The sequence below is a fragment of the Eumetopias jubatus genome, unplaced genomic scaffold, assembly GCF_037043125.1.
Source record: "Eumetopias jubatus isolate StellerSeaLion01/CBP00866 unplaced genomic scaffold, mEumJub1_p1.0 scaffold_7, whole genome shotgun sequence".
Classification (NCBI taxonomy): Eukaryota; Metazoa; Chordata; class Mammalia; order Carnivora; family Otariidae; genus Eumetopias; species Eumetopias jubatus.
This window is the reverse complement of record NW_028274813.1, coordinates 63230074-63245000: the sequence shown is the minus strand read 5'-3', so window position 1 is coordinate 63245000 and position 14927 is coordinate 63230074. Positions and strand designations below refer to the sequence as shown.

The window sequence follows — 14927 nt, the reverse complement described above, 5'->3', positions numbered from 1 at the left end:
CATCTAAATAAAGTTTGAAACTAGAACTTAAATTAAAGTGTTATCACTAGATATATTGGGCCTTTATGAAATATTAAGGAACTTAATATTCCACTCCACAGAAATTGGAAACAGTCATCTGAGTGTTCACAAAGAAACATGAACCCATTGTATTTTTTAATCAATCATTAAGAAGATATTAAATATATATATGTTTAGGGAGTAAATATTATATTACCTCTTCTGATGGAGTGTTATTATAATGAAAGTCTTTGTACTTATTACATATTAATTACACTACTTTCCTCTAAAATACAATGTGATAGATTCCTTACTTTCTTTTCTGAAATAAGAGATTTTCAGTTGAAGGAAATGGTTAGAAAACTCACAGCATTTTTATGTCTCCGTAATGCAGGGAGTCTCAGATGAATTTATATGCTTAAGTAATACAGATGAAAATTGTATCAGCCTTTTTCCCCTTTTTGCCTTAACTGCCAAGAAACCTGGAGCCACTGTAATCAGCTCATCTCAGGTGCCTGTTAACATCTAACCTGTGCTCCCGACGGTCTCGCTTGTGTTTTCATCCCTAATTGGGTTTAGTTCTGAAAGCTGTATCATATCCCTTTAGAAGTCAGTAGCATACCAACTCTATATAAATTGAGTAAAGCTGAAAATATATTAACTTTACTAAGGTTTTATAGCTAATTTACAGTTGCCTACAATCGTAATGCATGATTGAATTAATGACAATCCTGTAACAAAAACACTAATGACATTTGTTTTTAACGTTTCCTTCAGAATATAATCATGGGGATTGTAGAGTGAGTTAAGCTTTAGACCTTATGTCTTTCGTTTCTTCCACTTTTATGACTCTGAGATAAAAAAACTCTTTTTGGTGTTCTGATCAAGAATGATAAGTTTTCTCTGCTGCAGGTTTCTAAAAGTGGAAGTTGATGTTCTAAAATGTATGTACACATTGCAACTATGTATATAGCTCAAAAGCATAAGAAGCAAAATATATTAAATTTCAACATACTTGTTATCCTGCATTCCGGTTGACTGTAGAGAACCTCTAGTCATGTCTATCTGTTTTTGATGCCTCTACAGAATAACTGCCCAGCATCCTCTGCCCAACCAATCAGAATGTAGGAAAATCTACAGATATGACGGAATCTACTGTGAATCTACCTACCAGAAGTATGTTGAAATCTTTGTGAGTCTTCCTTCTGGCTCGTGCATCAGTGCTTGTGGTTGCCAGCTATTCAAAAATATTCTTGTATTGAAACCTTATATTTCTCTAATATACTGGGGAAGAAAAAACAAACAAACCAAACAAAAACAACCAACAAAATTTGCCTTTGAAATCGAGACAGAAAAAAATGTTTATTCTTTTGAAATTGTGGTCTAAAAGTTTTTAAAAATGACTATACTAAAGCTCTTAGGTAAGCTTCTTTATATTGCAATAAACAAGTACTTATATGCAAGAAAATCTCGGCAAAATACATTGCACAGGTGCTACGCATCTTAGGGATTTGAAAGGTGTGTTATGTATAAATTAGCTGTCACTTTTTTTCAATCCTGTAATGGAATGATGAGTTGTAATTTGCATAATCCTTTAAGAAGTCAAATTATACTGTCATGTAGCAGACTTAACATGCTAGCTAAGATTTCAGAGCTTTGCAGCTAATTACTATGTACCTTACAGGACAGTTAAATTGAAGTTGAGTCCTCTGCCTTTGCTGCCATTTGCTTTGTCCATTACTTAACAGAATCTGCACTGTTGGTAATGAGGTGTTGTTACTATCACTGAAGTAAACACTCTGCTCTGGGAAGGAAAGGCATTTTAATGTATCAGAGCTTGACTTGTGTTGCTTTTGCTAAGAAGGAAGTTTTTGTTTTTTTTAAAACAATAGTCTATATTGGAGTCTCCCCAAAAGAATAACATTTGTGCTTCCCATAGAAGTTACGGAATAATGATTGAAGCAACAGTAACCTTTAATTAAAATAAGTTATTCTATAGACAATATAAAGTAAGGCAAACATAGTTCCACTGAAGGCATGAGACTTTCCAGATAGACTTTGCAAATATACTTTGGTGTGTTTTTTGTCTTCAGAGTCTTCTGTAGTGGAGTGCCATTATTGAAAAAAAAATACCCTTTTTCCTTAAAAATCCCTTCTGAATACAAGCTGGTGAGTTCTACTTTCATTTACTCCTCCAGTTGGTTGTAGAGCATTTTCTTTCATGGTTTCCATTTTACAATCAGCAAATTCTGGGGCCAGTGAAGGCTGCTTTCTCAGAGGGACACAAAATGGATACCAGATGGAGCTGGGACTCTTCTCTGTATCTTTGCCTCTTATTTTTCTCTGGCTTTATTTCTTGATACTCTGTTGCCTCGATAGTGTTATTCTTTTCATCAGAATTGGTGTAATTATATGCGACATTACTGATTATTATTTTAAAAAAATTCCTGTTATCTGTGAGTCATCCTTATTGTGGCTCTTGGTGGTCAGGTTTCTGTAACTTGCTAGTGATTCTGTGGCTTTGTTGTGATTCGTGGATACTTTGAAGAAGCCTTTTGCTGTATAAGAAGGGGGTCCTTTAAGGACCATCTGAAAGCAGCAGTTGACTGTTGACCATTCAAGTAATTGGAGACCAATAGCCAACTGTTGTTCACTTGTAATTAAGGCAATTTCACGCGTCCGAAATTACTATCCGCTTAGAGGCGGAGGCTTGTCAGTTTAAAGCTGGGAGCCCGGACGAGGTCACTGGGAATTCAGCCCACAGCCAGGCTACCTTTCGAACTATAGGTATCATCTCAAGGGCTGGCTTTTTTTTTTTTTCCATTTTCTTTTCTTTCTTTCTTTCTTTCTTTCTTTCTTTTTTTTTTTTTTAAGGATTTGTGTTATTTGTAGTCAAGGTAGACACAGTAGGCTACACAGCTGTGACTGCGAAGGAAAGTCACTAGGGGGATATTCATAACAAGGAAATATTGGCAAATAAATGATGAAGAAGGGGAGGAAATCCCCAAGATGTTAAATTGGAGCACTGTCACTGAGATGATTAATGGTGTTGTGTATTTTGTGAAGACGCTTATCTGGACTGTCTTAACTATAGTGTACATTTAATAGCACCTATAAAAAAAGCATGTGGTGCATCAACACACTGAAGAGAAAAGTCCATGGATTCGGATTTTATTTTCCCGAGTGGGTACTTTCTTCAACTTAGTCTTTGGCTTCTGGCTATTAGAAAGCTGATGTTAACGTTTGTTACAAAGAAGTATGTATATTTTATATAATACTAGTCTGCATTTATGTAGCTCCCATTCCTACGGGATTGAAAATGTTCTTGTGCAAAAGATGGGTACTTTTTCAACGCTCTCGAGGGGTGAGTGTTAATAATAGGGAAATGGTGATTGCTCAGATTTGCCTAGTCTTTCTAGGTAGACAGAGTTGGTCAGAGGGCTACGGTAGTTGAAGGACCAAAGTTTCATCAATGATGCGGTCAGTTTTCTGTCAATTTCTGGTGAAGGAGTGGTTGTCCTGGAAGGTGGTCTAGCTTTCAGTTTTAAACCACGAATATCCTGATTCTATGTAATGAATTACCACTTGCCTTCGGGGATCTTTTGGCAGTGATGGCAGGTGCATCACTGGGCAGTTACTTAACCTTCCTGGTTCTCAATAATTACTGTTAGACATAGAGATAGATATAGACTAATAACATATAATTCTATCTTCACTGAGCTTAGTCTATTTCAGCACTGGTTTTCAGTTTGGACGGCCCTACCCAAATAGTGGGATAGGAGTCCAATTTAGTGGATCAAGATCAAAATTAAAAAAAACAACTGAGAATTTTAGTGCATTGCACTTAAGGAGAGTGAGTTTTGTGAGGCTTCTGTTTTTGTTGTATGTGATTGTGTAAGTGTACATAAAATGCGTGTGTCCATGGGGTGGGCCCTGAGGTAAAATGTTTCTTACTGTGTGTTACACCCGAAAAAGATAGAGTCAGTAGATAAGTGTATAAACATAATCATGTATGGGTGTTAGTTACGTCATTGTGAGGGTACAGTGGGTTATAAAGAAAGAAATGGTGAGGAATGGAAAGGCTTCCCTATCTGGTCTCTCCTATCAGAATGTGCTGGTGCTGACTTGCATGGGCCCATGAGAATCGTATGCACATCTTTCCCATTCTGTGATCCCTGACCTCATGTTAGTAAGTGGAAATTGGGCAAAGTATTTGCACTATGGAAATTGGAAAATGCTGCAAATCAGGTGCCCTCCTGTCCCCGATGAGTAGTTAAATATTTACCAGGACATCACTGTTCTTGATCCTTTCAACGGTAGTTGTATGGTTTTATAACTGAATTTTCCTACATTTTACAACACTATGTGGGATTTAGATGTTATTGGGAGTTATTAAACAATTTTAGTAATATTGAAAACTTAAAGTAAGCAGGAAAAGAAAACGTGTGGTTAAATCAAAAAGCTATAATTTAGAATTTTAAAAAGGTAGTTATTCTAACTTCTTACATTAAATGCTTATGACGTTGCCGACTTAAAATGTAAAATTGTAATCAGTGATAATTTTTTTGGCAAAGGGTAGGAAAGCAGGGTTTTCAAAAACACTAACCATATTGTAAATATTTGACAGATTTTTTTGTTAAGCAATGATTTTGGTAAGTACCGAAACTTAGAGAATCCAGACCCCTTTCCCCCTTTTTAAGCTGTCTTTAAGTTTGCAAACTATATCTGGGTTTTAGTGAATTCATCTGTAAAATCATTGATTTGACTGGGAGATGCCACAGTTCTTTCTAATTAAAACAATTTTGTTTTTTTTCTATTTTCAAACATAAAAATAAACATGTGGAGAGTCTAAAAAGAGGACATGCCTCCATAATAACTATGATAACTTTAAACTTCTAAATAAAGGCAAAATATTTGATTTGGAGGAGAGGGAATTTCCATGGACATTGATGGGATTTTACCACAAAATACAGTGGCAATCACCTGTGTTAATATGGCATCGTGACGAAAGGTAACTGGGAAAGAGTAAACTGAGCAAGGCCTTTTGTAGCCTCCAAGTTTGTCACAGTTTGGCTATGTGGTTTGACACTATTGTAGCTGTGTTCAAGAACAATCATCTCACTAATACTTAGAGAACATGGATGTGGAGACTGCAGCTTAAAGGACTACTGTTCAGTGAGCACATGCTATGCTGTTGCAATAGTTCCTGCAGGACCCATTTTGAACAAAGGGCTTTCACCCAGAGTGCCTCATCTCTAAGTGTAGCCGAGACTGAGAAGGTGTTGGCCACAAGACTGCGATCACCTAAAGAGAAGGGGCCATTGGCAAAATGGTGGAGGTTGTCTGTTTCCTGCCTCTCTGTCCAAGCCCCTTTCCCTCCGTGAAATTCATGCCACCTGGATACCTGGTTAGCGTTTCGTGCCCAGGCCTTTACCCACGAGGCATTTTTATCCATACCCCTCATTGCACATCAGGTGTTGTTAACTGATAATGTTACTCTTCTTAGGGCCATTTGCATTTTAATAAACAACTCTAAGTGAAAGAATTCAAGGAAAAATGGAGTTATTCTCCAATGGAATAATTTCAGGCAACACGACGGGTTGGAGAGAGAAATCTTGGGCTGGAAAGGGAGAGGTGATGTCTTCCTTTTCTGAAAAGAAGAAACCCAGAATGAGGGTGTTCTCCTGCTCAATATAGTGTTCAGGCTGGCTTTGGCCAAGAAGCCTGGGTTTGGAAATGGGCAAATCCAGACTCAAAAGAGAGAAGGAATTAATGAGGTCGGGGACAAGAGAATGAGTGAAGAAGGAACTCACCAGTCTTTATCAGCTGTGTTGTGCCAGACAGAGTGCTAACCACTTGCACATGTTATCCCAATTAAGGAGAACAAGACAGGTTCCTTGTCAGGCAGGCTGCTGGGGGGATAGATGGTCACCTGTGCTGGCGGGGAGGGAAAGGTCAAGGAGGCTCTAGCAGCTACAGTAGTGAATTCTTCTGGCTGTTTAACCTGATTGATTGATTGCAATTATACAGCACCCCCCCAACCCCACCATTGGAATGATTTATGCCAGTTGTGTTTGGATCAGTAAATAACAAAGAAGTGAGAAAAGAAATATACAATGAACTTCATAAAGAGCTCTAATAGAATCTGCATGTTAAACATTGAACTTGGTAGCAAGAACTGCTTCAAGCCTTTCAACATCCAAATGAATTCTAATTTCCACATCATGCCTTTCAGACCTCAGCATGGTTTCTGGTGGTTTCTCCCAGTTAATTTTAGCATCACACCAATGATTTTGCCTGTAAGTGACTTGAAGTGGTATATCTTGGTAATGTGGATAGTATATTATTTAGGGCTAATGCCAGGCTAGCTTAAAAAAGAGCTAATTTATTCATTCATTTAACAACTATATTTTGATCTTCACCCACGGGTCAGGTGCTATTCTGCATAAAGTGACTTAGAGTTGACTGAGAAAGCCTGTGCCCTGCAAAAGCCTAGAAGACTGATGTGAATGGGTAATTGGGATTCTGTGTAGGAGGTATTTCCAGTGAGGCGTGCAAACAATAGAAGTGGTCCTAGGAAAGGGTTAAATTATTTAACAGTCGAGGTGGGCCCTGGGATCTTCATGGTAGAGATTTTGATTTGGGGGACAGGGGTTTGAGGTCGTGATTTGGGCCAAAAGACCAGTATTTCTGGTGTAGCAAATTACAAATGGCATATGTCAGGCAGGATAAGGGTGACAGGACTTCAGTTTGGAGGAGGGGGTAAACTGAGGCATTGGGGTGGACTGCCATCCTGGGAGAGAGCCCTGGAGGAGCTTTCAGGAAAAGAATGTGGCAGGGACAGCAAGTCAGAACAGCTCTGCAAGTTGCCCACCATCTCAGCCTCTTTGTTGGGGAAACTCCTTTTCGTGTGCTTTGCTTGGAGGAGGTGCGTTCAGGGTTTGTGAGTTTGAAGTTATTTTTGACTTAAAAACATCTTGCAGGACTCTACCAGTATGAAATCCAGTTCAGGACCTGTCTACAAGTTTACTGCTTTTTCTGGCTTGACATGCTCCAGATTTGCCTTTCTCCTCCCAGACCACTTGTAATTCAAGATAAACTAATGGCGGAGAGTCAAAATGGACAGGTACAGGAGGCATGATTTAAAATGAAAGAGTATTAATTGGCTTTACCCAAATGTGTCTTTTCACTTTGAGAGAAGTGCCTGCCTTGATTTTTAAAACTTGGCTACTGACACACCTGCAGTATGTAGGAGAACTCTCTAGAAACTTGAAGAGAAGGCAAAGGTCAAGGTGAGAGGAATAGAGTGACAATGAACTTTTTGCAGGCATGCTGTTGAAAATCGCTAACGGTGATTTCAGAGAGAGACAGGGAGGCTAATGTGCTTGTGCCCAGATCTTAAAAATAATACAGCAGACTTAAAATTATACGTCAACTATGGTTTTAGTAAATTCTCACCTGAAGAACAGTTTGTTCTGTGTGTTGATGGGTGTTCCGTGTAGATGTGTCTTCAGTGAATTTTTGGACTTTGTTTATGCATTAGAGTGGAAGAATTATGCTTTAGTTTTTGTGAGCAACATATTTTAAGAGATCCACAAGTCCACACAATAGTTATTTCGTAACTGGTAGAGGTAGTTAAACCTCCTGGAAATGGATCTGAGTTTGATTCCCCCCCCCCCCATAATGATTAGATCTGGGACCATGGCTAAGTTACTTAACTCTTAATGCTTCTGTTTTCTCACTTCTGAAATGGGGGTAAAAATGAAAATTATCTCATAGCTGTTTTGAGAATCAGTGGGTTAATGCCTTGACATTTTTTTTTTTAAATCTTCACAGTAAGTTGAGGTTCTAGGTATCATTACCACCATTTTACAGATAACAGGGTCTTACAGAGCTGAAACAGCTCACTTGAGGTTAAGAAGGTAGGATAAGGTGAAATTTAGTTTAGCGTCACGGAACTGTCACTCATTGGCCCACATCTGTTCTCCCGTCCCCTTACCTGTTCTTGTAAATTAAGTTTTATTAGAACATGACCACACCTGTGCACTTAAACATTGTCTGTGACTGCATTTGTGTTAGTGGCAGGGTTGAGTAGGGCTGACAGAGACCATATGGCCCATCAAGTCTCAAATGTTTACTGTGTGGCCCTTTACAGAAAGTTTGACCCTTGCATTAAACCTCAGTCTGTTTGACTTAGAGCCTAAGGCCCATACCACAAAAACGCTTACTATGGTGCTTGGCGTGTAGTAAGTACCCCCTGAATGAGTACTACTTTGTTCCTCATCTAACTTAAGGTACAGCTGTTCATATCAAAGAACTTGGGTCTGCAAAATGGAGATAAAAAACTTACAACTTCGAGTAGGATAAGCCATTATGGCTATGGCAATACTGAATTCCTAAAGGAACACATCCTGAATTCTGTCTTATATCTCCCACTTATTACTAGGCTTTATATAATACAAATTCACGAAAGAATTTCCATCTTCATACCAATCAGAGTACAGTACATCATTAAAGGGAGTAATTGTGAACTTCAGTGAATATTCAGAATCTGGTAAATTAACCTCATACAACGAAAAATTTCATATTCTTTGGAAATTTAAGAAAATCTCATGAAAAATACAGTGTGGAATTGTGACTTAATTTTTGAGCAGATTATAATACTACATAAGCAGTGTGCTTACAGTAGGAAAAAATGCAGGATTAATCTCTTAAAAGATTTAGTTTATAGATTTTATAAATTTATAGATTGACAATACTTTTCCTAATAGTTTTCCCAAAAAGGAAAGGATGAAATTATGGTTTCGACTTGACCCTGCTCAGAGCTTTTATTTGAATGCATTCGTCTATTGATCCTGGGATCTTGCTGTCCTCTGCTCAGTAAATGGCCTTGGGTTTGGGTTTGTGTTACTTTGGAGTTTAGAGAGCACAATGTGTGTCCCATCAACTTGTATTGGGATAATCTGGGAATTTCCTTTGACTAACCCCAGTGCCATGGCTCTGGGTTGGTGAATGGGGGCGCGGGGAGGTTTCCTACATTAGTTCTGTGTTCTCTTGGAATAGCTGTTATTTTCGAATAAAGCTGCAATACAATTTCACTCCGGAACATTTGGAAAATTGTTCCAAAATCAGAGGGAAACATGAATGTCTTTTATAATGGTAACACCCATAGATAGCCACGGTTCACAACTAGGTGTTGATCATTATATAGAACTGTGTTGATAGGCATGTCCTGTTTGACAGATCTGTATCTACATATGTAGGCATTTCTTGTGGATTCATCCTGAAGTTGTCTTAGCTGGGAAATTTCTGGGGCCAAGTGTTGTAACATATACAAGCAGCTTATTTAGGGGCAGCAGGAAGCTATATGGTCACCTTCTCTCTAGAAACCGTGTTTTGCAGAGAATTCCTTTCGTGACATTTTTTTCCTGTTGCAGTGTGTATCTCCTTTCTCAAATTTTATCACTTTGTTTCTTGTGCTTAGAAAAAAATCAGAACACAGGGGAACTCCAGCAAGAACCAGTGATATTAGTGACATTAGTGATTGAGATTTTCAACAGAAAAATCCCTCCCTACCCTCTAATTTTTTTTTTTTTTTAATCTAGTACTTCATTGTTTAGAAATAGTTTTGGAAGAGTTTGATGCTAATGGTGAGAAGGGTGTGGTGAGTTATAGTAACAGCTTTTTAAGATCAGAACATGTACATTTGTAAGAAGTAACTGCTGGATGATTAGGTGGAGTTTTCTGGTCACTTTACACACACATGCCTCGTCTGCTGCATCATCTTAAGGTTGCTTATAAAGCGAATTCTATTTACTGTGTTGAGCACTGAGATATTTTGATGTAGTTCTCAAAGCAGAGAGAAGTCTGGGTCCTGGGAGGATTTTGGGTCCATGGCCAGCATGTAAAGAAAGCATTCTTGGGTGACTCCCTCCCCCCCCCCCCGCCCCCGTTGTCAAACTTGAGACCTTTGTGATTCACTTAGCAGTGTGAAGAGTCTTTGGAATTGACTGCTTGAGATTGATGTGATTAAATGGACCATCTCTGCATCTTTTTTAAAACCTAATTGCCCTTCCCTCCCTTCCCCTCAGCCCAGTTATAAAGAATCTCTGCAATAAATACTAAATGCAGTAGTATTTATGTATTAGATAATGTAGCGAGCCTCACTCTTTGCCCAGGTACCAATGGGGAGAGTCCGGTTTCTTGCACTAGCAGCTGTCCTCACTTGCATTTCAACCAACTTAAGTTTTCACGACAGCATTGTTTTCTTGACCATTGCGTGTCAGGGGTGCTCAGAGTGAATCAGAGCCACTTGCGTACCTTGGCCTTGAAACCAGGAGGTACAGGGTCTTCTTGATGATGCTCCTTTTCCATTCTTCAACTCCACTAACAAAACTGTTTCAGGAGTGAAATCGAGTGTCTGGCACAGTCAGGCATGGAGCTTCCTGTCTTGTATGCTTTAGACACCGTCTGGATTTCCTGGTGAAGAAGACCTTTGCAGTAATTACGGGGAGGTCTTTGCTCACTCCCAGGGAAGGAGCATGCTTTCTAGGGACTACCTAACTGCTTGATGGCCTGAAAGGGGAAAATAGAAGCAACATCTCTTATTCTCATCCCTCTGGAGAAATTCATCAGGTGTCCTAAGTCTCGAATTAATAACAGTGAAAGCAGCGACATTCATGTCACCCTGTTTTTAAAAGGAGAGGTTTGGAGACCTATCCAGTGGGGAGGATAGTGGAGGGTAGGGGTGTTTCTTGAGCTCTTGTAAAATTGATAGAGAAATTCATCTGCTAGAAAGATTGTTTGCCCTCTTTTGTGAATGCTGCTTTTAAGAGCTAGTAACAAATTTATGAGACTGGTAGGAATAAAGAAAGCTGATTTTTATTTTTTTTAATTTTACTGTACTTGTGAAATGTTTTGGGGAAGGGAAGACTAGAAAACTAAAATTCTGGGCCAGCGGATTTTAAGTAGAATACATTTGTACAAGAATCTAGTGGCAAATTTGGTTTACTTGTACCACATATACCTTTATTGGCTCTCTTCAGGAGAAGTTTGCCGGACAAAAGATTGTTGTGATATAGAGCGTCCTCAAAACTTGAGGCTCGGAGCTGTGGAGAGAGGAGAGAATGAATACAGCTGCATTTATTCTTCCATCCACAGGAAATACTCATGGATACTAAGGTCTTCCATTGTGAGGCAAAACTGATCCTTCTGGGGACAACAAGTTTTAACTCTTGACCGTGAAGTTGTGGTTGAGTTTTACCATTTCTGCTTGTGTGTTGGCTGTTTTTTTTATATGCAGTGAGATAGAGGAGGCTGAATTCAGAGAAGTAACTTATTCCAACAATGGTGTTCTGTTGTCTCTAAACATCATTGTCATTGACTCCCCACAACCATGTTTGAAGTAAGTAGGTTATATACTCATTTGGCACTCAAGAAAATGAAGGCTCAGAGGTTAGGTGGGTTGTTCAACTTACGCAGCTAATGTTTAATCTGATGACTGTTTATGGCAGCCCCAATTCACGTCATCGTGGCCCAGCAGTTCCTTCACTTTCAATTGGATGATGTGGCCCGTTGGAGCAGGATGCTTGTCCACAAAAAAACAAAACAAAACAAAACAAAACCACTTTCTGTTCAAGGGTAGTCTGCTGAAATCTAGTTCCATAAAAGAACAAGAACCTGAGGAAATTAAAGCCTTACATATAGAAGAGGGTGAGTTTGTTGTATTTGAACGTTAGCTGTTGAATGTCCTTGGTATGCACAGCTGTACGTTCTCCGGTATGGGGGCAACTAGGTCTGCCCTTCGGAAATTTCATCTGTCCTTGCACTGCAGTTATCACACACAAGTGGATGAATCTCAGATTTTTAATCTTCAGTACTACCTCTTTGCCAATTTGGGTTTTAGATTTCCAAACTGCTCGAGGTTTCTTCTTGTGATTTGCTTGACATCAACTTAAGCATGTAATGACCAAAAAATTCGCAAGCACTTCTATGGACATAGCCAATTAATCCTTCCCGCAACCCAGTGAACAGTGTTTTATCTCTTTTTTCTGTGGGGGGAAAAAAGGAACCTAACATCAAACAAAACCCCTTGAGTCCTAGAGGTTAAGTGATGTGAATACTCTCACACAGCTGCCATGTAGCGTGGCCCGCCTGCAGAGTGTGACCTCTCTCCCCTCCCAGTCTGGGGTTCCCTCCGGGACCACGTACCTGTGCCCCAAACACAGCTCCGCATCTTCCTTGGAATGGTCCTCTCCTACCCTGCCCTTCTTTTGCTTTATCTTCATTTTTGTAGTCATCCAGGCTCGCTCCTGGACCCCTCTTTCATTCTGCCTCTCCTGTCTCCAATAGCCTGTTAGTAGCATGATTTCCTGTGGAAAAAAAACTTATCTTTTGTTCCCATCCCCTTGGCCTAAATTATTATTGTCATTATTATTTCATGCCTAGCTTGTTGCAGTCTCCTGTTAAGTCTTCTTATCTCCTTCAATTGAAGTTAAATGCTGGAGTCCTACTGTTTACAAAGTACCATGCAAGGGAAGGCAAAAATACCTTTTTTGGGCCACCCTATAGTTATTAGATTAAAATTCTCTTTCTAACATAGTTCCTTGCTCAAAGGCCTCAGTGGTTCAATCTTACTGTATGGGGTCACAGTCTTAGCTTAGTATTCAAGATCCACCAGTCTTGGATCTAGTTTGCCCTCCGCCTCCCCAATGAATATCTCTCTCAACAGACTCTCTCTGCTCCTATCTATGAATGGTATCTGTGTAATCTTGCGAGGTGCAACACACACAAACACACACACACACACACAGACTTTGTGCTTTAGCATTATCCACCGTGGTTTCTCTCTTTTCTTAATTCAACATACTTATTGGGTACCTTCTATAACCAGGAGCTATTGTGTGGGACATACAGTGAACGAAGACTGGAATCTCTGCCCTGAAAGTTATAGGGCATTAGAGACTGATAGTAAACAGCAAAAGTTACAAACCAAGCACATCATACTGTCTATTCAGTGGTGGTCAGTACTGTGGAATAAAAATCAAGAAGGTTAAGAAGGAATTAGGAGTACTGGGTGAAGATGGGTCAGTTATGGTTTCAAGGAGGTGCAACCCCCATTTAAAAAGATGATATTTGAGTAGAGACTCCTGGGAACTGAGGGAGTTAGGCCTCCAGATAACCCTGGGGGGGGGGGGAATACTCCAGGCAGAGTGAGCACCTGCCATAAAGGTGCTGAAGTTGAAGAGCTTTCATTGCTTTCAAAGAATGCGGGGAGGCTGGTGCAGTGGGTTAGAAAGAACAAGCACTGCAGCTGGAGGCAGGTCAGAGAGGGAATGGGGGCCCAGCGCACAGGACTCTGACAAGCCAGGTAAAGCCTCGGGCATTTACTCCACCTGAAATGGCTTCTTGGGAGGATTTTTGTCTTGAAAGAGGAATGGGATCTGGCTGCTAGCTGAGTTCATGCTTCAGGGGGCCATGGTGGAAGCAGGGAGACCAGTTCAGAGACTATTATGGTCATCAGAGCGGTTTAAGTGTGCAAGGTGTGGAAGTAGAGGTGGTGAGAAGAATTTGGATTCTGACGTATTCTGAAGGAAGAGCCAGCAGGATTTTCTGATGGAGTGGACTGAGAGGAGATATAAAGAGAAGAAAGTCAGTATTGAATCCGAGATTCGATTCTAATGCATCATTTACTCTGTATCACACATGTGGTAGCATTCAATTGTATATATGCAAATAAATACCTCTTAGGAACTCTTACATTGGAAGAGGAAGCAGTTTATAAACTTACAAGTGAGAGGACAAAAGACTACATCTGTCTATGAGTGGATATCTTAGTAAGATTGCAAGTTCCTTTAAGGTATTGATTCATTTATCAATCCACAAAACTTTCTAAGGTACTTATTAAAGGCCAGTGGTCATCTTACCTTGTTAGTAGGTGGAATTAGGGGCAGCTTCAGTAGAGTGGACAAGAACACAGGCTCTAATTGAGACTGAGGGATTCAAACCCTACTTGAGTCATTTATTTGCTGGGTGATCTTGAACAAGTTATGTAACTTCTCTGTTACCTATTTTTCTGATCTGTGAATTGGTAGTAATCTCTCTCCTCGGTTTTCTTGAGTCATTTATTTGCTGGGTGATCTTGAACAAGTTATGTAACTTCTCTGTTACCTATTTTTCTGATCTGTGAATTGGTAGTAATCTCTCTCCTCGGGTTTCCTATGGGAGTAAATGAATGAATACATGTAGAATACTTAAAACAATACCTGGTACATACTAAGTGTTCAGATAGTGTTCATCATTCCTAAGTAAATGTTGAAGAAAAATGAGTTAAAAGAGGATTACCATTTGGAGTGACTTTTGTTCCTTAAACCCCATGGTCAAAACCTGCCAGGTTGCCTGGATAATACATGTGAATAATAAGGTCTCCCAGTAAGCCCTGCTTTCTAGCTGATGGTTAAAAATAACAGAGAATTGCATTATGATCAGTCTGATACCTGTCTCTTTTTAGAGGTGGACAGGAGGCTGGTCAGCATCCCCTATGGGTACATTTGATTGACAGACTGGCAAACAGTATTTAAATACCTAACACATAAAAAGATCAATGTTTTCTTATTATTTTGTAGCTTAAAATGTTGAATGTGTATTAAAATGAGAAAAATAATTTTCAGGATAGATATGACTTTCCTAGTACATAAAGGCAAGGAGATCACATCAAGAAGGGAATATTATTTTTTTGCCCCAATACAGGAAATTACTATTTTTCCCTCCATGTTTATATTTTGATACATAATATCTCCTTTTTTTTTTTTTTATTTCTCATGTGGCAGTCTTCCTTTCATCCCTCTTACTATCAGCAACTAATTGGGCCTCCAAATCCAGGAAGTAGCAGTGTGTTGCTGCTGTGGATGCTGTGGATGTCTTTAGTG

At 39.4% G+C, this 14927-nt stretch overlaps 1 protein-coding gene across 5 annotated transcripts in view; it reads left to right on the top strand.

Annotated features, from left to right (window-relative positions):
• The window catches only part of NPAS3 (neuronal PAS domain protein 3), an 832468-nt gene that overhangs the window by 110664 nt on the left and 706877 nt on the right, over positions 1-14927 (top strand). For 2 of the 5 annotated variants that reach the window (XM_088024642.1, XM_088024644.1), the window contains exon 2: positions 1087-1176. The exons of the other annotated variants lie outside the window; for them this stretch is intronic. In XM_088024642.1, coding sequence (XP_087880768.1) covers positions 1087-1176 — 90 coding nt within the window. The remainder of the gene's footprint in view (positions 1-1086; positions 1177-14927) is intronic. 5 annotated transcript variants of the gene reach the window in all.